Source organism: Platichthys flesus, chromosome 5 (assembly GCF_949316205.1).
Source record: "Platichthys flesus chromosome 5, fPlaFle2.1, whole genome shotgun sequence".
Taxonomy (NCBI): Eukaryota; Metazoa; Chordata; class Actinopteri; order Pleuronectiformes; family Pleuronectidae; genus Platichthys; species Platichthys flesus.
In genome coordinates this window covers 3,942,035-3,967,090 of record NC_084949.1, presented here as the reverse complement: position 1 = coordinate 3,967,090, position 25,056 = coordinate 3,942,035, and the positions used below count along the sequence as shown (strand labels likewise).

Here is a 25,056-nt window from a genome sequence, read left to right as displayed (position 1 = left end):
AAAGAATTGCAGAAGTGTTGGGAAAAGCTATTTGTCTGGATAAATCAATCTTTTTTAAATGGTTGCTTGTTAGTACATCAGGAGTTTGGACGTTTTTAACTAGAAAAAAATCAACACAACATACAGTGACACCTGTTGAATGGTAAACGTACACACTCACACAATCTTTTTCTCTAACTTTTATTTTTTTACTGAAAAGCATAAAAAAATAATACTAAGGCACAACATTGGATAAACAAGGAGATAAAACCTGTGCCGAAGATGAAATAGGTAAAGGCTGACTAGTATTAATGTTACAGTATTTTAAAGTGTAAATAAACATTAGTAGAGACGGCACCATAGGCCTGACACAGGGATCATGTGACCAGGCTACCTGGAATTTAAACTTGTGTCTCTTCTGTGTTGAGGATGAGTTTTCACAAAACTTCGTTGTGCCTGATATAACACAACCATGGTATTACATGGATTAACAATGCTCAAAAAACATTTCATGATTTGATAAAAAAGAGAAAAAAAAAGGGTTTGACATGTCAACATCCTCTCGCATCATATTCTCCTTGTATAATGACAATCTATATTTTGACCATGCTGTACGTCCATACTGTAAGACTGCAACGTAGATCTACTCTGTTCACACAACATCTACTGCATGTCAGTCTGACCTGTAGGAGGGATCTCTCCTCAGTTCCTCTAATTGGGGTTTCCTTTACTTTGGATTTCACTGATTCATTCAGTTTGAGTCTCTTAGGGCAGAAGGTGTCATTTTGTTGAACATCTGTAAAGACCCTTGAGGCAAATTTGTAATATTTGGACCATATGGACAAAAATTTACTTGGTTCATATGATTTAGCTACATTCATAAGAGCCAAGCTACCAATTCCCTTTTTGTTTAATCTATAGCGACTTACTATACGTGCATTCATCCATGAGGGTACAAACCCAGAACAACAAGAATCGAGAAAGTACAATTTCTTACATTTTTTTTAAAAATAACTACAAAGTGCTATAAGTAAGTGCCATTTAAGGGCTATTAAATTGTTAGTTGTAAAAATGTATTCAAGGTATAGTCGGAAGAGGTGTGTTTTTAGTTTGCGGCAGGAAAATGTGTAAACTTTCTGATGTACGGATGTCGATGCTGAGCTCCTTCCACCATTTAGGAGCCAGGACAGCAAACAGTCGTGATTTGATGAGTGTTTAGCTCGCAGTGAAGGAGCAATGAGCCGATTGGCAGAAGCAGAGTGGAGTGAACGTGCTGGGGTGTAACGTTTGACCATGTTCTGGATGTAGACTGGACCTCACGGTACGTAATTACTAATGGTTTGAAACGGATGCGGGCAGCCACCGGTGATCAGTGAAGGTAGCGGAGGAGCGGAGCAATGTGAGTGAATTTAGGACCAGTTAAAGACCAGTCGAGCTGCTGCATTCTGGATGAGCTTCAGAGGTCGGATGGCACTAGTAGGCAGACCTGCCAGGAGGGACTTACAATAGTCTAGGCGCTAGATGACCAGAGCCTGAACCAGAACCTGAACCAGAACCTGCTGTTGAACAGCATGAATCTACAGGAACATGTTGCAGTAATGTTGGCAGTAAGGGAGAGTTGGCTATCGAGTGTCACACCCAGGTTCCTAGCAGTCGGAGTGGGGGTTAACACGGAGTTGTCAAAGTTAATAGTCAGGTCGTGGGTGGGAGAGTCTTTCCCTGGAAGGAAAAGTAGTTCAGTCTTATCAATGTTAATTTTCAGTTGGTATGCAGACCTCCACTGAGAGATGTCAGTCAGAAAGGCCGTGATTCGTGCTGCTACCTGTGTTTCAGATTGGGGAAAAGAGAGGATTAATTCGGTGTCATCTGCGTAGCTGTGGTAGGAAAAGCCATGTGAGTGAATGACAGAGCCGAGGGAGTTGGTGTACAAAGAGAAGAGGAGAGGACCCAGGACGGAACCTTGAGGGACCCCAGTAGTAAGAAACAAATCCTCTCGAAGTTACCCAATAAGTGCGGTCATGAAGGTAGGAAGAGAGGAAATAAGGATCTGCTTCACTGTGTCGAATGCTCAGAGACAGCAAGGAGGGCAGTCTCAGTTGGGTGACCTGCCTTGCAACCAGACTGGTGAGGGTCAAGAAGGTTGTTATGGTGGAGATAGGAGGAGAGTTGATTAAAGTTTTAGAAACCAAGGGAAGTAGAGAGACAGGTCTGTGATTGTTTTCAGACGAGTCGAGGGTGGGTTTCCTCTGGAGAGAATTTACTCTTGCCTCCTCCACAGAGTTAGGGAAACAGCCAGTTGACAGAGAAGTGTTGATAAGATGAGTGAGAAAAGGAAGAAGGTCTGGAGCGATAGACTTGAGAATGTGAGATGGGATGGCGTCAAGGGGTCAGGTGGTAGGGCGAGTGGAGGCTACCAAAGTAAGAGGTTGATTGGGAGACAGGGGGGTGAAAGAGGAAAGCAAAGGGGATGAAGATGAAGTTGATGGAAATGTTATTATAGAAGGAGGATTAGAAAATAATGAGCGTATGTCATCTATCTTTTTTGACCGGTCAATGAGGTTGGAAAAGATGGAAAATAGTTTTTTGGGGTTAGAAAATTAGGATTGAATCGTAGTAGATAGTACTATGGGGTCAAAGGCAGACTCTTTGGGAGTGTAAGCCAGAAGAACAACATCTGTCTCCTCTTCTTCATAAAACGTCTTCCTCTTGAAGCAACAAAGCTTGTGTTGGAAGCAAGAAAAAAAATTATTAGATCAAAACCATTGTTTAAATCTCCTGAATTCAGTTACTCACATTCAAGCATCAGCTCTGAATATGAAGGTTGAAGACTGTAACTTATATTTCATGTGGTGCATGGGGAACACTTGGAATAAGAAATGATCTCTCACCTTCCACATGATGAGTGTGGTTATGATGAGAAACAACAAACCCAATCCTACTCCAGTGAAGATGCTCAATAGTCGATTGGGGAGAATTATGAACTCAACCCGAACTTCACTCTGTTGGCAGAAAAAGGTTTTGTAGTGAAACCTGAGCTTTAAGTCTGTGGATCTAAAAATCCTCATAGTTTGAGCTGTTTGTGAGAAGTCTGAATTTACCCATTTCATGGTTGGATCGTTGTCTTTCCCTGAGCAAGTTTTATGAGACGTCTCCTTGAATCCATCTTTTCTCTGTTTTTAATGAACATGATAATTAGGTATCGTTGATCTTTTTTTAAATCAGCATCTTTGAAAGGATAATACTGTGGTGGAACATCAGCAAACCTCTTGTTTACGAGAAACCAGCACGTATTGTCGCCTGTCAAATTCAACACTTATGGAGCTTTTGAATTTCACCTCCACGCTTTCTCCGGTGTATCGTTTCAGAAAGGCAATATTCTGCAATGTGCACTTTAATTAGATATATATTCACCACTATCAATGGTTTACTGTGGTATGTATTCTGTCAGTGTGTCAGTTGTCGCTTCATACCTCGGCATGCTTTTTGAGATCCCTAAAATGTGCTTCTCCTGACAATGTGAACTCAGTGGAGGACTCCTTGTCCAGGATGAATGTGTCACATGCAATGATTTTCCAAAGTTCTCCTGGCGAGCAGTGCTGTAACACAGCAGCAGTTCATTTGAGACTTGTCGGTTCATTACATGTTCATTGAGAATATTTCGACACTGCATATGTTTCACTTACATCAGCTTTGAGATCAGGGATTCCGCATTGAGTTTTATTCTTAAAAGAGAGAAAGTAAATGTGGGTTAAGAACAGTGTTGGGGAGTAACGGAATACATGTACCGGCGTTATGTATTTAGAATACAAGTTAGGAGTAACTGTATTCCGTTACAGTTACAATTTAAATAGATGGTATTCAGAATACAGTTATATTGTTGAAATCAATGGATTACATGACGGTACTTTTCTGTTTCACGAGTTTAGTTACTCTCCAAGTAAAGCAATGGAAATGCCGCAAATGCCGCTCATAAATCCACCGGAGGCAAAGCCCCCAGGAAGAAGCTCGCCACCAAGGCTGCTGTTAAGAGCGCCCCGGCCACCGGAGCAGGAATAAACCTCACCGCTACAGGCCCAGTACCCTGGCTCTGAGAGAGATCCGTCGATTCTAGAAATCTATGGAGCTGCTGATCCGCAAGCTGCCCTTCCAGCGCCTGGGGAGAGCAATCGCTCAGGGTTTCAAGACCAACCTGTGCTTCCAGAGCTCCGCTGTCATGGCTCTGCAGGAGGCCAGCGAGGCTTATCTGATCGGCCTGTTCGAGGACACCAACCTGTGCACCATCCACGCCAAGGGGGTCACCATCATGCCCAAGGACATCCAGCTGGCCCGACGCATCCGCGGAGAGAGAGCTTAAACTGCTGCTGCTCCACTGACGATAACAATTCCTACACTTATAAAATGCAATTCAATGTGGAAGTAATCCAAGTATTCTGAATACGTTACTCAGATTAGTAAATGTAACGGAATAAGTTACAGATACACATTTTTGGCCATGTATTCTGTATTCTGTAACGGAATACGTTTTGAAAGCATTCTTCCCAACACTGGTTAAGAGTTTGGAATTTCATACACAGCACCATTATCAGTTAGAAGTGTTTTTGGTAGTGAACAAATTACCTGCTGCACAGACACTTGATAATCCTTCATTTCAAAGTTATGTTCCAGTTGCGTTGGGAATAACAGGGACACGTTGACAAGAAAAGCCTTAAAACCTGGATTTTCAATCTGTGAATGGTGAGAGACAGTTGGTCCATTTAAACATTTCAACATTTTGGGGAAATACGCTGATTCATACTCCTGTCAAGTCAGATGAGAAGATTGATGCTTCTGGCAGTCTTTGAGGAAACTGCTCAACCGGTTGTTGTAAACAAACATAGCTACAAGCTCCTAAAGCCCAGTGATTACCATTTTGTGTCTTTTTTTAGTTCATACAAACCTACATAAAAGGAACACATGTTAGTGTGTTCCTTTTACACACTAATAATAAACAAAAACAAAAGAGGACAAGTCCGCCGGGAAATCTGCCATCTCTGTGAAACACTTTGAAACCAAGGAAATTTAAGATCCTCATCAAGGCGTCTGCATCCAAACATTTAACAAAGGATTTTGTTTCGACAATGTAGCATTTACTTTATGTCCGCTTCACATTCATGATGTATTCAACCAGCCCACTGCCAATCTGCAAATCCAGCAACTAGCTAGTGAAAGTTGAGGTAGTAAGTGGGTAACTGTTTGCTGCCACATTCAGCATGACAGTGTATGATGTGGTTAGTGTTTGCTCATCATGGGAACTGTTGGGTTTCTCCATCATTTTATGAGATCTCGACCTTACTAAGTAAAGTGCCTTGAGATCATGTATTTTTTGATTTGCAAGTATTCAAATACAATAAACTTGAACTGAATCATGAGGTGGATTGTCCAGTAACCAGAAAGTCGGCAGTTCGATCCCAGTCTCCCACATTCTGTGAGTCCTTGAGAAAGATACTGAACACCAAATGGCCTCTGATGGCTGCTAAGCTAGCTTGTGATTATGTTTGATAGAGAAAGTGCTGCACATACAGTATATGCACCATATGAATGTGTGTGAATGTCAAATATGTACTGTAAAGAGCTTGGACAGGTCATCAAGATTAGAAAATTACATATCGACATGTAACGCCTGTCAGAAAGGTTGATAGAAATCACTTCTTAAATATTACACACCTGTCAGTAAACCTAACTTATTGTAACTTATCATTTGTCAAGCTGCTCAGTGGTTTGAAGATAAATCTACTCATCTGAAAAACTTAGGCTGTTGTGACAAGTGTTAAACTGAAGAGCTTCGAATGGTTGGTTGTTGGGGTTGCACGTTCACAAGACGCTGTCTGGCTGATGATTGGTTAATTGAGTATGCTACTATTCTCACGCTAGATGTTTTTTAATAGTAGTGAATTGTTGCTTGGCAACAAGCCACCCCTCCCTACTAATAACCATGTTATTTGTAGTATTTTTACCAGACAGAAGTTAGGGGTGGGGGGTTGGGTCTTAACAGCTTCTAATCCAAACACTTGACAGTTCACACAACAAAAGCCCATTGAGTGAATGTTGAGAACATTGAAAGACAGATTTTTTGAAGTTTTTTACCTTGTATATAATCTCAATTTTTTTAGGTGAAGCCTCTTCTGCTCTGAAGTTCAGATATGTGGTGGTGCCTCCGCCCCTGAAAAGAACACAAGATGTTTACAGTGTGCTGTGGGATATAATATCTAATAATGCATTTATCAAATTGATCAAATAACATTCTTGGGTCAAAAATGAGTTACCATTACAAAATGCTATTATTAAGACAGCCATACTTACACTGTTAGTCCCATTTTAATTTCAAATTGCACTGGGATGCTTTTGCTCGGGGAATTATTCTTGGTGATGTTTGCGTTATCACTGAGGAAGCAACAAAGCAATTATTGTGAGTACTGGTAGTTAAGTATTCAGGCATACTAGTCATCTTTAAAGTCTCTAACAATAGAAAAGGAGCCAGAGCCTTCAGCTATCAAGCTCCACAAACTCAACCACTGCAGAGTCATCAGAGAACTTCTGCAAGTGACTCAGAGTTGTACTGAAAGTCAGAAGGGTACAACTCTGAGTCACTTGCAGAAGTTCTCTGTTATGTTAAATTTTTCTTTGCTCTTTTTGAAATACCCTTGACATGCAGTTGCAATACAATAAAGTACTAGTAATAATCTATCTGTCAACTATATATCTATCTAAGCTCCTCAACTGTGGAATCATCTCCCAGTGTCAGTTCAAGAGGCAGACACCCTCTACATTTATCAACGACTTGAAACCTTCCTTATTGATAAAGCTTATAGTTAGAGCTGGTTCAGGTCTGTCTAAGACCTCTAAGTCCTTTAATTCTTCTGTAATAAGTTTAGATTGCCGGGGGACACATGACACATGGATATTTTTTCAATACCTGTATCTTTTGTATAAATACTTTAAAGGGCCCATATTTTACACCTTTCCGGGATTTAATTTGAGGTATTGGTCCCCTAAGATGATATATCAGTGGTTTAAAGTCGAAAAAAACAGCTGCAATGGGGATTTGTGAATATGACCTTCACTAATATAATTTGTAATGATAGTAAATGGTATTTTGATTAAAATGTTTGGCTTTGTTGTGTGTGTTGGATTTCATGAGAAGGCCTCTACCTTCTTCCAGTAATGGTCATCACGTTTGTGTCATTCCACTCGTACTCGGGCATGATATGGAAAGTAGTTATAAACGTTGCCTTCACAGAAAATAAGAGAGAGGTCACCAAACGTCTTCAAAGGTCAAAGTAGTTTGAGTTCATCATTTATAGTAGTTCACTTCTGTCTGCTGTGAAGTGGGTGCAGTTTGACTCACAGCAGATCTGCTGCGATACACAGGAAGGCTGACGCCGCACACAGTTTTGTCAAGCACCCCTTCAAGATCATGACAGCTGTGGAGCGTTGGTCTAGTCGCCTGTTTTAAGGAAAAATATGAACAGAGCAGGATGAGCTTTACATTTAAATACAATGCTGTGACACTTGCACGACTTTGACTGTTAATTAGAAATCTACGTGAGTTTGAACTTTTAGCATTTATTGTCAGTGCTGCATGCTGTGATTGAAACATTTCCACCCTCAAGACCCACACATCCTGTGTGGTTAGGTGTATGTTTTGTGACAGGTGTTGTTGTAGTTTTGACAAATATAAATTTGGTAAATGTTAGGGTTAGGCTTAATTTGTATCATTCAGCAGCTGTACAATATACTTTCACTTTATCTTGTTTGTGTGCTGGACGTTATGTGCAGAGCTTTTTATAAACAGTCTATGGAGCAGAGTGAAGTCAGAACAATTTGTACTGATTGGTTCATCTGCAATGAAGATTTTATAATTAATGTTTTCCAAAAAATGAAACGGAATTTGCTACTTTACTTTTGACAGTAAAGTGGTCACTGAGTGCAGATCGATGTTGGGACATGATAGAGCATAGGACAAGATGGAGAATACCCATTGTATGTTTGAAGGTCTACTTCACCTATTAGGATGCCAACCACCAGCAGATGTTAGGGACAAATCTTCAGTCATCAGGAGTTTCAAGCTTTAATTGCACCAACGTTACAAGCCAACCCTGAGGGTACGCAGAGGCTAAGGGTATTTCTGACTGGCTACTGGCTGTATGGCAGTAAAGCCATGATGATAGCTCAGGAGATCAGACATCATTACCTCAATGCCTTTTTTAAACTAAACTCCTACTGTCGTTCAACAGAGTCAAAAGCGGTCCCATTTTAGAACATTGGAAAAGATGGAGAATATCCCTCATATGTAATTAAGAATAAAAAAAAATTATATGTTTACATCACCTCTGTAATAGTCATCCTTGAGAAAGAGAGGCCAGGAGGATAGTGCATTGTGAGGCTGGTGTTGAATGAGTCATCACCATAATTGGACAGTTTTACAGTCACATTGAAGTAACTATCTTCTGCTGTCAATAAGGCCGGGGTCCTAGGAGACACAGAGTACTTCTTACTAGTTGCACGATGACAACATTACAGTTGCTGCCATGTGTTTGGTCACATGTCGAACGTACGTGAAATTGAAATCCACCTCCAGTTCAGCAACACAGTTGTCGTTTTTTGCACATCGCTTTTCAAAGGGAACCTGTAGAAAAAAGAGATTGCTGCTTATTTGAAAATACAGGGCTAAAGCAGATAGTTGCACTACATGTTTTACTTAGGTGCCATTAAATGATAACAGAACATGCAAATCAAAAAATTTGAGTTATACATGAACAGTACAAAAAAAGGGTTAGAAAACTTGATGTATAGCATTTGGGTTTACTTCATGTATCGAAATGAGTAACTATAAAGTTTTCATAACGCTCCACACAGATATGTTGATATTCCTGTCTCCTTAGCAGAAGCTTGTGTGAAGTTTGTTTTCCACAACAGTCATTCATAATTGTTTCCCCATTATATTTCAACATATCCACAGCATTTCCACATTTCATGGGACATCCATTTCACCTTAGTCTGTAAGGATACAAGGATACAACTATATACAATTCTGTGTGACGGCCTGCAGCTATCTGCAGTGCACATACCTCAACAGTAGCCGACCTTCTGCTGTCCACATTCACAACGGCACTCGCACTCTCACTGTCGACTTGGGAAAAGTTGAATTTGATGCTGATGGGTGAAAAAGCGTCTTTCAGACATTTCTATGAGAAAGGAAGAGAAGTCATCTGCATATTGTTGAAGACATATTCACAATTGTACAAGATTTTTATGGCTAGAGTTATTGGTATGTGACTTGAGGGTCCAGTTTTATCAGTTAAATGTATCACGATGTGACAAAAAGGTATTGCTCAATGGAGAGGTAGGTCGGTGAGTATTTGAGTTTGAATAACAACAACAGAAAAGAAGTAAATTAAAGCATGCAGCAGATTTCAATACTGAAAGCAAACATTTCAGTGGCATATTTCTGTTACCTGAGACAAAGTGTTAAAAACCTTAAGCGAATTGTAAAAACACAACTATACACAATTTGGATGCGTCTGTTGCAGAGGTCATGTGATCAAAGCAGACATTTTGCTAATTTTTTACACTGACCATGTAGGTCAGAGGTCATCATCGAAATTATTGCGAGGACCCCTCACACATGTCCCTTGGAATAATTGGACACAACCTACTTTTCATATTTCTACAAGGTTTTTGAGAACAACTAAAAACATTTCTTAGAAAGACGTTCAACATGTATTAAGATTGATGTCAACACAGAATACCCATATATCATGATAATTTTAATGAGCGCATTTCCATCACCACACCAGGGTCCTCTGATCCCAATTTAAGAACCACTGGTGTTGGTTATGGAAGCAATTTACTAATTTACTAGCTAAGGTGTAGCGACATGGATGATATTTATACATAACTGGTAGGTGATCTAAAACATATGAGTAGAGTATGAGTGTGAATGAAGTGGTCTCCATACAGGCATGTTGACAGGGAGCTTGAAGCAAGTTTCATTAGCCGTCAGGTTGCAGGTGGAAGTTAGACTCCTAGCTTTCTTGTCTTTTCCAAAGAAACCTCGGTGGGTTTGTCTCACTGGATCCACATTAAGCATGTATGAGATGTTCAGTCCTGAGCTCATCACGTCTATAAGGACACACAGCAAGATTAAAGTACCTCATTGATAGGGTGTGCACTATTGGCATCCCTTAATAAATCTGTTCATTGGCTCCAGTCCTTACCGGCTTTGCTCTTTGTGCTTTCTACCATTTCAAAGCAGACATGTAAGGTCCCCATGGGTAAATCACCATCTGTTTTGTCCACACAGTTAATCTTCTCAGTGCTTATTTCCTTAGGAAGAAAAGAGAGATGTGCGGTCATGTTGAAGACAGGACGGGACCTGAAAGATATTGATTAAAGATACAAATTTATTTAATTAATTTTAATAAATACAAAATGTATTATTAGACTTTGGTGGAAAATTGGTCAACAAACGAAGATCTTAGACAAGTGTCTGCAGAAAGGATCACACAGGCAAGGTGGAGGTTGAAAGTGAGATTAAGGTTACCTCCTGACCCAAAAATATGCAGGGGGTCGGTGTGTGTGAATGTATTGTCTGTGATTGGAACACATAGTCTGAAACAATGCATCCTAAATGTGTTAGCTAGGAAATAGTATCATGTATGGTTAGGTGGTTAGGGTGAGTGTTCTTCAAAAAAAGGACGAACACAGTCCAACCACAGACTAAAGCAAAGGTCACTAGAATTCAGATGAACTCAGGATCAACTTCTGCAATACATGAAAAGACAATGGGCTCAAATGCTAGAAAGTGGGTGCACTATAAAGTTTATGTTAAGCTGTGCCCTAGATGGAACAGGCTGTTGTAAGGATAAACTAAGAAGTTATTAAGCAAATTTCCATTACAAGACGCTTATTTTAAAGGAAGATGGTACACTAGTGCAGAGAGTTGAATCATATTTTGGTAGGTCGTATAGGAGACGGTTGATATTTGTGCCTTCAGTCCTGCTTTACACCTGCCTGGATGAAAACCCGGCTGGTGTTTTTTTTTTTGTAAAAGTTTTGCAAAAAAAAGACTTATGACACGTTTTCTAGATGTAGATGGTAAATGGTTTTGTATTTAGATAGCGCTTTTCTGGTCTTGATGACCACTCAAAGCGCTTTACAGTACAGTTTTACATTCACACACACATTCATACAGTGCATCTATTCACAGCACTTTGTTATTCTATGGGGGGATACTCTGGGTTCAGCATCTTGCCCAAGAAGACTTCGGCATGTGGATGGGTCAGACTGGGGATCGAACTGCCGACCTTCAGGTTGGAGGACAACTATTCGGCCACAGCTGCCCCTAGTAGTGTGTATATGTTTGTGAACAGATTTGATATTCTAATTTATTTTATTTATAACATTTAATCAATATGCTGTCAGGGTTCAGGGGCTTGTAGAGCTCTGCCATGTACCAGAAAAAACACTGAGTATATTTATCTTGTTACTTATAGTGCTAAGTAGGTTTTGAGGTAAGGTGTTCACTCAAAAAACATTTTTATCTGATTCTGATTCAGACTTGGCCATACTCGTTAAGGTTTAGTGTGTAGTATTTATTGACATCTATAGTGATGAAGTTGCATGTTGCAGCTGAATACCCCTCACCCCACTCTCCCCTTATAAACATGACATATAAACTGTGGTAACCTTCAGTTGTCATAAAAACTCAACAGTGTATAGTTGGTCCAGTCTGGGCTACTGTAAAAAACATGGCGGCCTCTGTAGAGAGGACCTGCTTCCAATGTAAATATGGACCCTTTAAATATAAAGGGTCCATTCTAGGGAAAATAAAACAATGATTCATACAACTTAAATGAAACACACTAGTGAAAACCTCGCTAGGATTATTTCATATTCAATTTCTTCCAATAGATCCTTTCACCTAAATCTAACACACTGACCCTATAATCTACACAGTATCCATACCTCAAGACAACAGCCATGCCCTGTGATCCGATCAAAATATCTGGAAGTCCGTCCTCTCCGAGGTCAATGCGCCCATCAATGGCCTGTCCGAAGAATCTCATCTCAGGTCTAATTTTCTGTCCCATGATTCTCTGGAATAGCAGATTGGAAAATTGAAAGTGATTAGAAAATTCTAAGTTACCCATTAGAGAGGTGGTGGACACAGATGCTCGATAAATGGGGCAACATCTACATTTACAGTTGCAGTGTGTAGACTTTAGTGACATTTAGTGGTGAAGTGTCATGTGCTGAATACCCCTCACCTCACCCTCCCCTTCCAGACATGATAGAGAACTTGTGTTAACCTAACCCCGAGGACTGAATATTTATGTTGTGTTTTTTCAACTACATATGTTGTTGATTAATTATTTTGTGATTTTTCCTATGAATGTATTTTATTCTATCTTTTTAAACTAAACTAAACACAAAAGTTTGGGATGTTATAACTGAATATTTATGTTGTGTTTTTTCATAAATATGTTGAAAAAAATTTCCGATGATAATATCGTCCTTGAAAATGTCCTTTAGAAGATGTCAGTTTTTGTTTTATTCAAAAGACAGTTTTTGAATAAAACAGTCTAATGGAGAATAAATACATATCTATCAAAGATTTTGACAGACCGTATGGAGATGACAGGAAATTAGGAAGAGTCAACAAACGTCCCCTTGGTGGATTTGACCTGTTGCAATTGTGGTTCATCTTAATGCTGTATTCACTGGGTTTCCTTGATGCACCACTGGTTGATGTGTGGTTGATGAATCTACCCACAGCATGTCAGTGATGAGCTCACCTGGCTGAAATTGCTGCGTATGCCATTGCGTCTGTCACCAAGGTAGATGAAGACAGCCCCTCTGTTATCATCCTCAAGGGGGGCTCCAACAGCAACGTCTCGGAGTTCGTCTCCGTTAAGATCCGCAAGGCTGGAAATGGTGGTGCCAAATCTGCCCATGGATGGTGCTGTCACATTTAGTACAGTTTCCAGCTGCATCTATAGAAGTCAATTCATTATGAAAACAAATGCATCAATTAAAAAGTGAGGGGAACAAAAAAGAAGCATCACAGTTTACATGAAGCTTTATCGCTGCCCCCACCTTCTCAGACAGAATGTAGACATATATCCGGCCTTCTTTCTTCTCATGGGGCTGATAGAACAGGGGAGCTCCCACCAACAGGAAGTCAGTGTTACCATCTGAGTCGATATCTACTGAGCACAGCTCTGCACCAAAGTAGGAGCCAATCTGAAAATGTGGGGCATACAAATGCAGAGTGTCTAAACATGCACTTGCTAAAATATTTTTGAAAAACCTACATCTATTTTAGTAGAGTAAGGATAGTCATGTATTGTGTTTCCAGGAGCTCTGTCATTTTCTCACGTGATTACTAAAAAAATAAAAAGAAGAGTGGCCAGTGCAAGGGAGTTTTCTGGTTTCCTCTTCAAAACCTCAAAAATGGTGCAACTTTGCTGCATGATGATTTAGCTGATGTCCTTGATTGCTTCAATGAAAAACACTACTAACAGGGCCTGGTCACCTGTTACATGATGCTTTCTGAGTAACTTTGCAAAGTAAAAGCTGATGTCTCTTCACAGTAGATGTATATGTGATGGGTTATAGCAATGCTGTCTCAGAGGTGAAAGTAAACCTGCACCTTGCACACAATCTTGTTCATCATTGAACAAATACTTTAATGAAAAATGACCATAAGAAGATTGATACGGCCTCAAAGGGCTGCTTAACAAAAAGACGTTTGTTAACTTGCACTGGCAGATTTAGCAGAATTACCACGTTAAGCAAAACGTTTATGTTTTTAAGGTTCCATAACTTATATTATAAACAACCTTTTCAAGACAGTGTACCTTACCTACCTGGGTACCATTTAGTGTTTGGGCTGCGGCCCAATTACCACCATCACGTCTGAAAAGTAAGACTTGTCCTGTGTGCTCAAATCTTGGTGCACCCGCAAAGTATAGAGAAGCATTGTCCCTCTTGCCAACAGAGATGGAGTATCCTGCAACAGTGACCGTCACTTACAACACAAAATGTCACTCACACGAAATGTTCATTTTTAAAAAGCCCAGTTTTTACAATACAAAGCTATTTTAACTGTCAGTTACATCGCCATTTACCATTGCATGTCTCCTGCCAAAATAAACTATTTTAATAAAGGGGCAGGTGAAATGTTAATGATTGTTATGTGACTATACCCATGTAGGAGTCCTTCTTCATTGGTGGATCTTCAATTTGTGTTTCTTTTCCTTCATGGATCTCTCGGAGAGAGCCCCCCCAGCTCTTTGAGCCCACTGAACCCAGGATCAATGTATTCTGTCAACAGAGAAATGCAGGTCTAGTCAGAGCACAGAGAAAAGTGGAGCTACCAGAGGGTGCTGTGTCGACTGCTCAGTCTGAACTACTGCTGTCAAACTGGTTGGTCCACTGAGGCACTAGAGAATGGTTGTTTCATCCAGAAAAAACAATGGAAGATTGTAAACAGTGGTCCCTCAACAAGACAGGATGTAATACACTCTACTGTTTGTCTGCACCTGTGATTGAAAACCACTGGGTCTTAGAATGTGCTCAGATTTGTCTTTTTTCACTTTACTCACGTTATAGAAGACAGCACTGAATCCACTCTGAGCCATTTCCTCCGTCAAGTCTCCTCCCCGAGCCACACTGGAGCCTAAATATGGAATAAAACTAGTTCACTAGTATTGGTGTGTATATGCAATGGTTTTAGTTGTAACATTGTTTGATAGAGAGGAAACAAAAATATCCAATATCACCTTCCATTTTAAAAATCCTCTTTTGGAAGTTTTCCTTTATTCCTTTCAGTCCGTTGTAGTCCTCGATTTTAAAGGCATATAGGTCTGTTGGTTTTGAAGCAATGGCTGTGAATTTTTCTAACGTAGCCTCTTTGACCTGAAATCAGAATGCAGATTCATATTATGACCCACGTCTTAGTTTGAGCTCGTAAAGAGTCACAGCACAGGCTGAAAGGCTGAGCTCTAACATGATTGTTACACTACCATTTAAAGAGGAAACACTTAAGTGTTGCTGGTAAAACATTTCAGTTCTTTTCTGAGAAGGGCAATTGTGCATCTCAGTAGGAGTTTCATGAGCTCAATGCATTCAATATGAATACAAATGGGATAAACAGGTGACCAGCTCTCTGTAGCAGTCAGAAGGGGCGGGACAGTGTGTCCTCAGTCTATTTACCAGATTCAACACATCTTCTTCCAAGTCTTAGAGTCTAATTCCTCTTATAAACAACAGCAGCAGTCAAAACCGTTCATTTTGATGACCTGAGGCCAAACTTCAACGCAGTACCATTCACAGAATAACTTCCTTTTTAGGAGTTTGTCTCTAGAAATAAAGCACAATGTTGGTTTTGTTGCTGCAATGCTTCATATCAAGCTGAACTGCAGAGCTTTTGGTTTTACAAGTTGTGAACTTGGGTCTGAAGATGGATTGCTTAACAGACCTCTGTATTAGCGGACATGAAATTCATTAAATTATAACTGCAGTGCTTTTTTTAAAGCCTAATAGAAATGTCCCAGGTTACCAAGGGATCTCTGGCAGACTATCAAATTCAGGCAGGATTTTCTTTTTTGGCACAAAGAACCCTAGAAGTCTCCTCTATGAGATCTCCATGCTCCATTCTTTCTTCGGGAATAAGCAGAAGTCAAAATTAAAGAAATATCCTATATTACCCGAGTTCACCCTATATATATATATATATATATATACACAGTATATAAACCACACACTTGAACAGTAGCTCAGCAAGATGAACACAGGACAAGAGAACAAGTGAACTAGTAATATAAATAAGATAGAGTAATAAAACATATCATATCATCTTACCCCAATGACAAAGCGAATGATCTGTTTCTCATCATATTTTTCAATAATCCCATTGTTTGTGTCACTGGGATCACCATCTGTGATTATAACCAGAACTTTAATTGCATCAGGAGAGGCACCTGCAGCTCGGTTTTCCAGTGTATTTTTCCTGAAACAAACAAATAGTAAAGTGGTTTTTTAAATGCTCGGAATAAACAAAACTCCATCTATAAAAATGAATAAATAAGCGATTATATCTTAATTAACATGCTCATGATCTTATGTGGCACTGGACCAGCTCTGATGATGAGTGATATCCCTCAACAGTAATGTCGACATGATTCCTTGAACATCCCAGATTGAGAGTTTGAAACTGTATGTTTAATATCACTGAACTCACATCACAAATTCGAGGGCTCCATGTGTGTTGGTCAGATCCTCCATGTAGGGTTCTTTCATAAGTTTGTCAAGAGCTTTGCCATCTTGATAGTCGTTGAAATCAAATACTGTTCTTTGGTATGAGGAGAACTGAACTGCTGAGAACTGGAAAAATGCATGAAACAGACAACACAATACAATTTTACATAACACCATTGAAGTAATCCCGGTGATAGGAGCAGCCCCATTTCAACACAAAGAAAATGCTCTCTGTGTTAAGCAGGATATGAAGACATGCTTTTGTGAGGAACAGCAAAATCTGGATGCATCCGTCAAAGTGATCAACAATACATAACACCATTTGTATATAATTCAACAAATAAAAGTCATGAACTTCTTTATGTTACAGTGGAGCAGTGACCTTGATTAATGTGTTCTTAAGGCTGTTCATTATATCCACTATGAAAACTTTAGCTTTGTTGAACTCATCGTCGGTCATACTGTCTGATCCATCAACAAGAAAGACAAGGTCCACTGTCTTTTTGGTACATTCTGAAAAGTAATATGCAGAATAAATAAATCTTGTTAAAAAAAAACATGAAGAACAAGATGTGAGCAATGGAGACATTTCCAGTCTTTCATCATCTCTTACCTTGGAAAGCAGGAGTGAAATTGGAGGTTGTCTGAAGACTATATGTCATGTTGTAACACACACTGTTCAGATAGGAGTTGTCATTACATTCATGGGCTTCACTGAGGCTGCAAACCTAAGTCCAAACATAAGAGGTAAAGGAAATTATATTCATCATAATGATTTTAATGGTTGTATCTAATTATTGGCCTCTGTGATTTTCTTACTATGAACTGGGAGCTTGTGGAGTCTGCGGTGATCGACAGGCCGAGGAGCTTCACTGGTAACGTTTCGTGTTTCACAGTAATGTCTGAAACAGTAGAATTGAATTAGTACTAGAATAATGCAAAGCATTTCAGCTACATTATCAAGTCTCTATTTAATGGTTCATATTTCTGTATTGTTGAGAAGTGTGATTTGTGTTTGGTTAATTGTGCAACATTGACTGTATTCAACACTGTATTTGTATACCTTCAGCATTGAAACACTGGGTGCTTTGGTTTTTGTAAGGTCTGCATACTCCTCCAGATCCATTGAGCTGCAGCGGCGCAGTGACGATTATCCTGAGAACGAGGTGAACAACCATGAAAACAGTCGTCTGAACCATTGAAGTAATCCCGGTGATAGGAGCAGCCCCATTTCAACACAAAGAAAATGCTCTCTGTGTTAAGCAGGATGTGAAGTCATGCTTTTGTGAGGAACAGCAAAATCTGGATGCATCCGTCAAAGTGATCAACAATAACGTCTGACAGTTATTCACATCTGTGCAGTCGAAGGAAACCTCATTTTTCTTCCGGATCTAGAGTCATAAGGATCACGCCGATATCAGCAACAGTAATAATCAACTGCACCTCCAGGTTGAACATGCAAACTTACCCTTTGTCTGTGCCGGACGTGAACTGAAGCACTTTGTATCCAAAGAAATCTTTCTTTTCACCAGCATAGACATCGGGATTTGTTGCATCAATGTTGAAAGCCAAAGAAAGAGGGGTGACTGCAATTAAAACAAAATTACTTGTTTTTTTTTCTTGCAAGCTTTAATCTAATTCGGTAGTAGTAATTATAATCAACAATTTAAAAATTGTATTTAAACTTGTTTAAGACTCAACATTACACAATCATTTTTTCAGATTTAACAAAAGATTCTGCACAAAAAGTAGAGAGAAAGTAAAATGATACCCAAGTGTATCTGTGGCAACTGGTTTCATATCCATCCAATATCATGCTCTTACACATATTAATATTTATTTCCTAAAAAACGAACACATACTTACATACTTACCTGGATAGTTTGCTATACAGAGTATAATAAGCATTGTCTTGCTCTCTAATGTCATAGCAAGTCTCACAATAAAAGGTTAAAAAAGGATCAGAATTAATGCAGCAGAAAAATTAATTAAATTTCTACATCTTCTTCCTTGTCCAAACCCACTGCAACTCAAATGGTGACAGTTCCTTTTCATTTTCAAACAGATCTTCAGCTCAACTGACACCGGCATCATATGATCTTCTTGACTTTTCACATTCTGTAGATTAACTGATGTGAAAAATAATGTTCACAGCATGAAAAGCGAAATAACTACTTTCGTCTGAAATGTTCCTATTGTTGACCTCAATGTACAATTAAACCTAAAATGCACTGTTCTCAAGCAGCATTGATTTTCACCAGAACCTTCCATTATTTGTTATCTTTATTTTTATTTTTATTATGTGATGTATGTTTTGTCAAATAAGGATAACTTTAAAAAAAAAATTGCTTGAAGCTGTACTAATCATCTTTTACCTTTTTTTTAGATCAAATGTATAAATAGAAAGGTTTCGTAAAAAAAACTCACAGAGAATCCACAATCCAGCTCTGCTGTTTGTTCTCTCTCACAGGTCTCATCCGTGTCATTTCCAAGAATAGCAGCAGGCAGCTAATTTCTAAAAGCCCTCAAAACCCATTTTACGCAACTATATCTGCTCAGCAACAAATATTCAAGTGGAAAGAGTCCATTTATTTTTGAAGGACAACAATCATCATCATTCAACAGCACATAAATAAAGTAATTACCGTATACAAACATAAGCATACCATGTACTCACACAAACAGATACACACATACACGCCGGATAATATATAGCAAAAATTAATTAAAATAAAATGTCATTAATGCAAAAGGATAAAAAGGGCCATTGAAGTGTAACCTAGTTAGATCTATCAAATGGTTAGATGCCGTCCACAATTTGCAGTACACAATAAAACCTAAACAGAGAACATGAACCAAAGAAAACAGGACCAGAGGGGGGGGGACCTCAGCTCACACCAAAAGGCCTTTGAGAGCCTCCACTGTTCGAGCCCAGTACAATGACACTTCCTCCTTTGCACCATGGACGCGTGCTGTGGACAATTCCAGAAGCGCAACGTCTATGAAGTTGAGCAGCCACTGTCGCCGAGATAGTATATGGGGCGGTTTCCACCTTGTTGCGATCATCTTTTTAGCTAGAGTTAGGCCAGCCAGAAACACGCGCTTCGAGGATTTTGTGAGTTTCAGTTGAGAGAGATCATTTAAAATAAAAACAAATGGGGACAGGGGGATAGGAATGGACAATAGCAATGACAGTTCACTCTGCACCATCTTCCAAAAAATGTCAACCCCCGGGCATTCCCAAATCATGTGGAAAAAGGTGCCCACAGTGCCTGTAGTACATAGTGTACAGTTCGGATTAAGGAATTTTACTTCCCGCCAAGCTGATTCCTTTGAGGCCACAGCAGATACACCATATGTTTTCATGGCTGTTCTCAGCTGCAAGTAGAAATAAAAAGTGGAATGTTGCAAGTTGAACCGAAATGTGAGCTCTTCACAAGAGTATAGGCCCCTGTCCCCCAAAATGGCACCAAGGGAGTGAATCCCCTTGTCATACCACCGGCGACACTGACCAGACTTAATTGTGGATTTACCAATCAACAAACGATCATTATAAAAAAATAGGTGAATACGGGTTCCAATTAGATGAAATACCACAAATTTTTTCTGCTGCCCTCCAGACTGCTAATACGTGAGAGACAATGGGGTCATAGCTGACTTGACATTTCTTTAGGGGAACATTGGAAAATAAGATTTCATTTAGTTTCAATGGACAAACCATATTCTCCTCCAGTGTTCGCCATGAAGTCTCGATACCCACGTTGAGCCAGTTGATCAGAGGTCGCAGAGTGAAGGCCCAGTGATATAATTTAGGGTTAGGCAGTGAGAGACCCCCGTCAGCTCTATCTCTCTGTGCCGTGGATAATCTGAAACGAGGACGCTTTCTATTCCAGACAAAGTTAGAAATTATCTGCTGGGCCTTGTCCCAAAAACGTAGGGGTGGTGGCAAAGGCAGCATCGCACTCACAAAGTTAATCCGGGAAGCACATTCATTTTAATAATAGATACACAAGATCTAAGAGAATTTGGCAGCGCGGACCATTTATCAAGGTCACAGGTTATGTTGGACAGAGTTTCTTCATAATTGGACTTGACAATGGACTGTACTGATGAGCTAATCTTAATGCCCAGAATTTTAGTTATCTGTTCATAAAATTGTGAGTCAAAAGTATTAAGAGCATAAAGCGATACCAGCGCAATGTCTGTATTTTCTATATGAATTTTGGCAATAGTTATCCTGCCTTTATTGTCAGACCATGTATCCATCAATTTAAAGTGCAGATTGCGACGGCAGATAATTGCTACACCTTTGGTTTTATTGGTGGCAGAAGAATGAGCAAGTATCCGGAAAAATCTATTAGATAAACAGTTCACATCACGTCTAACCATATGAGTTTCTTGTAGCATAGCAAAATGGGCTCCTTGTTTGCGAAGGAGGTCAAAAATAGCAACTCTTTTCACTGGATTATTTAAACCCCTTGTATTGAGGCTTAGGACTTTCAACTGGAAACCCTCACCCGTAAAAACAGAGGCAAAAGGAGGGCAGCGTATTTGAAGACTATATAAATCTCGGACAGGGGAAGCGAAGGGGGAAAGAAGAACCTCTGGACCTTCAATAACTCAAGAACATCTGAACAATACAAATAGAAACACAAAACAAGGAGAAGACAAGAACAACCATGTCTGTAACTCCTATGGAAGGAAAATAAGCTAGTCTTCACCGAGAATTCAAAACCACAAGGAGGTGTCAAAGTCACTACTTTATCTAGCTTGAAAATTTAAGGGTTGCAATTAGAAATATCAAACACAAATGATAAAGAAAAAATAAATAATAATAATATAAAATAAAGTAGGGGAGGGTTAGGGTTAAGTGTGTGACTCACCAGCTGCCAGCAGTACAATGAAAGGCAGATAACGGAAAAGTCACCGATTACACGTTACCGTCCAATAATGTCTTTGCATTCCTCCGGATCCTTGAATCACTTCAGTAGCCCGTTTACCCTGAATGACAGCACTGCAGGGAAGATCATCTGGAAGCGGATGTTTCGCTTAATAAGCTCGGCGCAGACAGGGTTGAGGGCTCTGCGTGCGCACCGGACCAGCGGAGGGATGTCGTGAGCGAAGCGAATAGCCTGGTCCTCATGTTGGATGGGTCCTTTGCGTCTCGCTGCAGACCTTATCATGGAGATCTCTGGAGCGATGGATCTTGACAATGACAGGGCGACCTTCCAAAGGCGGCCCGAGACTTCTGTCTGCGCGGTCGATAGTGATGGATTGGACCGGGAGCTCCAGCACCTTGGGAATGAATCCTTCAAAGAATCGAACCGGGTCACTGCCTTCAGTCAACTCCTTGAGGTTTAAGATTCTGATGTTGTCTCGTCGGGAGCGACCCTCTAGATCTGTGACTTTAGCTGTCAGCTCGGCATTTACTTTCTCCATCGCGGTTAGTTTCCTCTTCAGCGGTGTAACGTCGTCCTCCTCGAGTCAACAGGATCTTCTGCCGTATCCCGGAGCTGGTCAACTTTTTTTATGCTGGTTAGTTATTTAATACTGAACGGCGGAGAGACGATGCCACACTGCTCCTCTCTACCACACCATACCAGAAGCCTCGTCCATTTATAAGGTTCTGTAACTTTACATAAAATACTACATTTTGGTAAAATGAAAATACAAATCTATTAGTTTTAAGCCTAAAACACTCAAATTCACATTCTCCCACCAACCCCCTTTATCTAGTGGAGAAATTCTGTTCGATAAATGTATGAAATATTATTTTCTTACCAAGAGCCACCATGTAGGTGAGCAGAAAAATATGAAGCTGGTCTCTCATCTTCCACATGTATCTTCTCAAGGCTGAAGATGGTGCTGCTTGACACTTTAAACCCTATGTGCAAAACCTCCTGTGCGCTTTTTAAATGAGTGAGTTAAGGTAACAGATGGTTGTGACACATCTCCTCTCACAGCAACGCTCTCAGCAAAATGTATCTCTTCCCTCACACTTTCACTTTTGTTATGCTGCTCTGAAATATAAGGTGATATTACTGCAGATGTATCCTGTTAGTGGGCGGCGGCGGAGGCCATTGTGGGTGTGCACTATTTGAGAGCCAACACAAACACACACACTCACACAAACACACACACACACACACACACACACACTCTCCCTCTCCTGGTATTTCATGATGGCCTGTTCCGATGATGATTTAAAAAAACGACCTTTACATTCACGTTATTCATAAAAACAAAAAAAAAGCACAGCACTGTCCAGTACATCCTTACACTTCAGTAGTCATTTTCTGTTTTTGCAGCCCGTTTCTATAATGTGTTGCAGTGTGTTGTGAAATTGATGAACATTTTTTCTTACTTGCTTGCGTTTTGTCCACTTGAATGTGTTTTCTTAAGTTGCAGTGCCTTGAGCTCTCCGGCCACCGTAGTGCTGCCCCTACATGCACAAAATCCTTTGGTTTAACTGCAATAATTAGTGTAACTTGTGTAGTGTCCACTGTCCACAAATCCAATCACTCAGTAAAATCACTCAGTATTTGGACCCCCCCCCCGAACTGGAGAATGTGTTATCTTTGCCGTTTTCCTGATCAACAACATCACTTACGCTGGTGCTACTGCTGCAGAGCACTGGTTGTTCTTTATTCAAAGCTCCTTCAAAGAAATGTTGAGATTTGAAATGGCAGCAAATTTGACACAGCACTTCCTTTGGCCTTTAACAATACACATGGCAAGCGTAAAGCTGATCAGATGAATGGTTCTTGAGAAAGAGAGTTCTGGAATTGGTGGATATACTGTATCATTCTGTCCTTGATTCCTGCTTGTAACTTTTAGAAACTGAAACTGTTGAACATATTTCCTTTACTAAACAGAACAGTTCTATCCCTGCAAGTTCTTCCATAGCGAAGGAAAGCGTTCTCACGGGTAGATTGCAATTTCTGTGTATGTACTGTGTATGTAAATATTATAGTAGTATAGTATATGCTGTACATGTACAGCGTGTGTAAATGTTTGCATTTACTTCTCACTGCAGGTATTAAAACGGGACAAGGACCTCTATGAACTTTCAAAAATAGAAGAGCAGAAGTCAGAAGTCAGACGAGACTGAAATTACAGAGTCAAAGAAAACCCCTGATGTACTAAGACAACCACTCAGGTATGCAGATTCAAATTTACACCTGTCATGGAAACATTAAAGTCATTCTTGTATCGTATTTCATCTAATAATGAATACTCCATACAAGTTGTGACGTTTGGGTTTAACTGTCACATGATGCTTTTAATTTTTAGGCCTATATTTTACAACAGTGGAGAACCAAAGACCGAGCAGGAAACTTTGTTATGCAAGACTGAAGAACAGCGTGAAATCCAGGAGACAGCTGTCCCACCAGAAGCATCAGATAGTGTCCGTCCTCACAGCCCCCTGTCCACTCAGCTTAATCACCAGGAGCCAGTTTGTTATTCAGTCGAAGCGGTGCTCAAACCTCAGCTATTCAAACCATTCGCTAGTTTCTCTACTACTCCTGGTAGTCAAGACTATCCATCTCTCTCTGGTCCACATCATTTCTCTGAATGCCCTTCAGGCTCTGCAGACCAAAGCAAAGCTCCCTACTCTGTTGATGTTGTCAGGTCTAGTAAATCGGACGCAAGTTTTATCGTTGGCCACATATCTTTCCTCTCCTACTGCACAGTATGTATCATATACTCCAAAAACTGACGGCGAACATCGCACTGATCCTCTGCTGAGCTCAAACACTGCAGGCTGGTCTCATAAAAATTTCGTAGGAAATGCCACGAAAAGTAATGCACCTGAATTCCGGGTAATCGTGAGTCAGGAGGCTGGGGACATGTGACCCATGCGCTTCTCTCTCTTCATGACATCAAAAAACATGGGGGACATTCATCTAACCCTAATATGAAAAATACATATGAACACTGCACCAAAGTGAGTAAACTGTTCCTGAACCTGCTGGTCCGGGAACAGAGGACACTGCAGCGTCTCCAAGAGGTGAAGAGGGCAACTGAAATTGTCACCATCTCCGCCGAGACAAAATAATGCTGGAAACTCTAACGTTCGTCATCTTCAAGCAAAACAATCCACTGAGACCCATGAGCCCTCCAAACAACTACAACTCATCCTGAAACCTGGCACACAGCAACATTATTCCTTTGAGGCCACAGCAGAGTGCATCAGCAACATGGAACATTGTGGCGATTCTTCATTTGGACGTAGTAAGACATTCTGTAGCCTGTTTGCAAGCCCCATCAATGACAGCCAGAAGCTCACTCCAGATTTTTGGACAACCTCCGCTCCTCTTCATTCGTCTTGCTCTGCTCCGCTGTCCGCACATTCCAGGAGTAAAGATTATCTTAAAACTGTGGATGAACCTGACCAGGTCTTTGCCAGGTCCTTCCTCTGCCTCTTCTCTGCCCCTCTCAGTGCTGCTCCTCTGCCATGCAAGGAGACTCAGCCAGAATATTCAAGGACGGCCCCCTGTACACAAGAGTCAAACCAGTTGTCTGAAAAAGTCACTCATTCATCAGACTATAATCAAAGAGCTTCCAATGCAGAGACGCATGTTCCACGTCTGGTCAAAACTTCTCACAGACAAGCATCTCCTAAGTTCACTCCTCGTTTGAATAATGAAAATGATTTGTCTGAGTCTGTGAGTCAACCTACAAAGCATCAGGTGAATCCCGCCTGTCGTGAGATCTCTTCCAGTCGGACTCCTTGTGGTGACAGAGCAGGATCATCCACAACCCAGACCCATC

At 40.3% G+C, this 25,056-nt stretch overlaps 1 protein-coding gene and 1 pseudogene across 1 annotated transcript; one reads left to right on the top strand and one right to left on the bottom strand.

Moving 5' to 3' along the window:
- Positions 1-178: 178 nt before the first annotated feature.
- LOC133954390 (integrin alpha-M-like) lies at positions 179-22,267 on the bottom strand. Its single transcript, XM_062388788.1, has 31 exons — positions 22,063-22,267; positions 17,750-17,867; positions 17,345-17,436; positions 17,101-17,183; positions 16,895-17,009; positions 16,664-16,794; positions 16,265-16,407; positions 15,886-16,033; positions 14,805-14,940; positions 14,628-14,701; positions 14,229-14,346; positions 13,890-14,032; positions 13,117-13,263; positions 12,816-13,013; positions 11,986-12,116; positions 10,236-10,393; positions 9,977-10,140; positions 9,087-9,203; positions 8,574-8,644; positions 8,347-8,488; positions 7,364-7,462; positions 7,168-7,247; positions 6,319-6,399; positions 6,103-6,178; positions 4,597-4,704; positions 3,663-3,701; positions 3,450-3,575; positions 3,243-3,356; positions 3,078-3,149; positions 2,868-2,978; positions 179-2,699 (listed from the first exon to the last, which is right to left on the bottom strand). The coding sequence occupies exons 1-31, from the start codon at positions 22,118-22,120 to the stop codon at positions 2,577-2,579; spliced, it is 3,516 nt and encodes a 1,171-aa protein (XP_062244772.1). The 5' UTR covers positions 22,121-22,267; the 3' UTR covers positions 179-2,576.
- LOC133953920 (uncharacterized) lies at positions 3,772-4,463 on the top strand (annotated as a pseudogene).
- Positions 22,268-25,056: the final 2,789 nt, after the last annotated feature.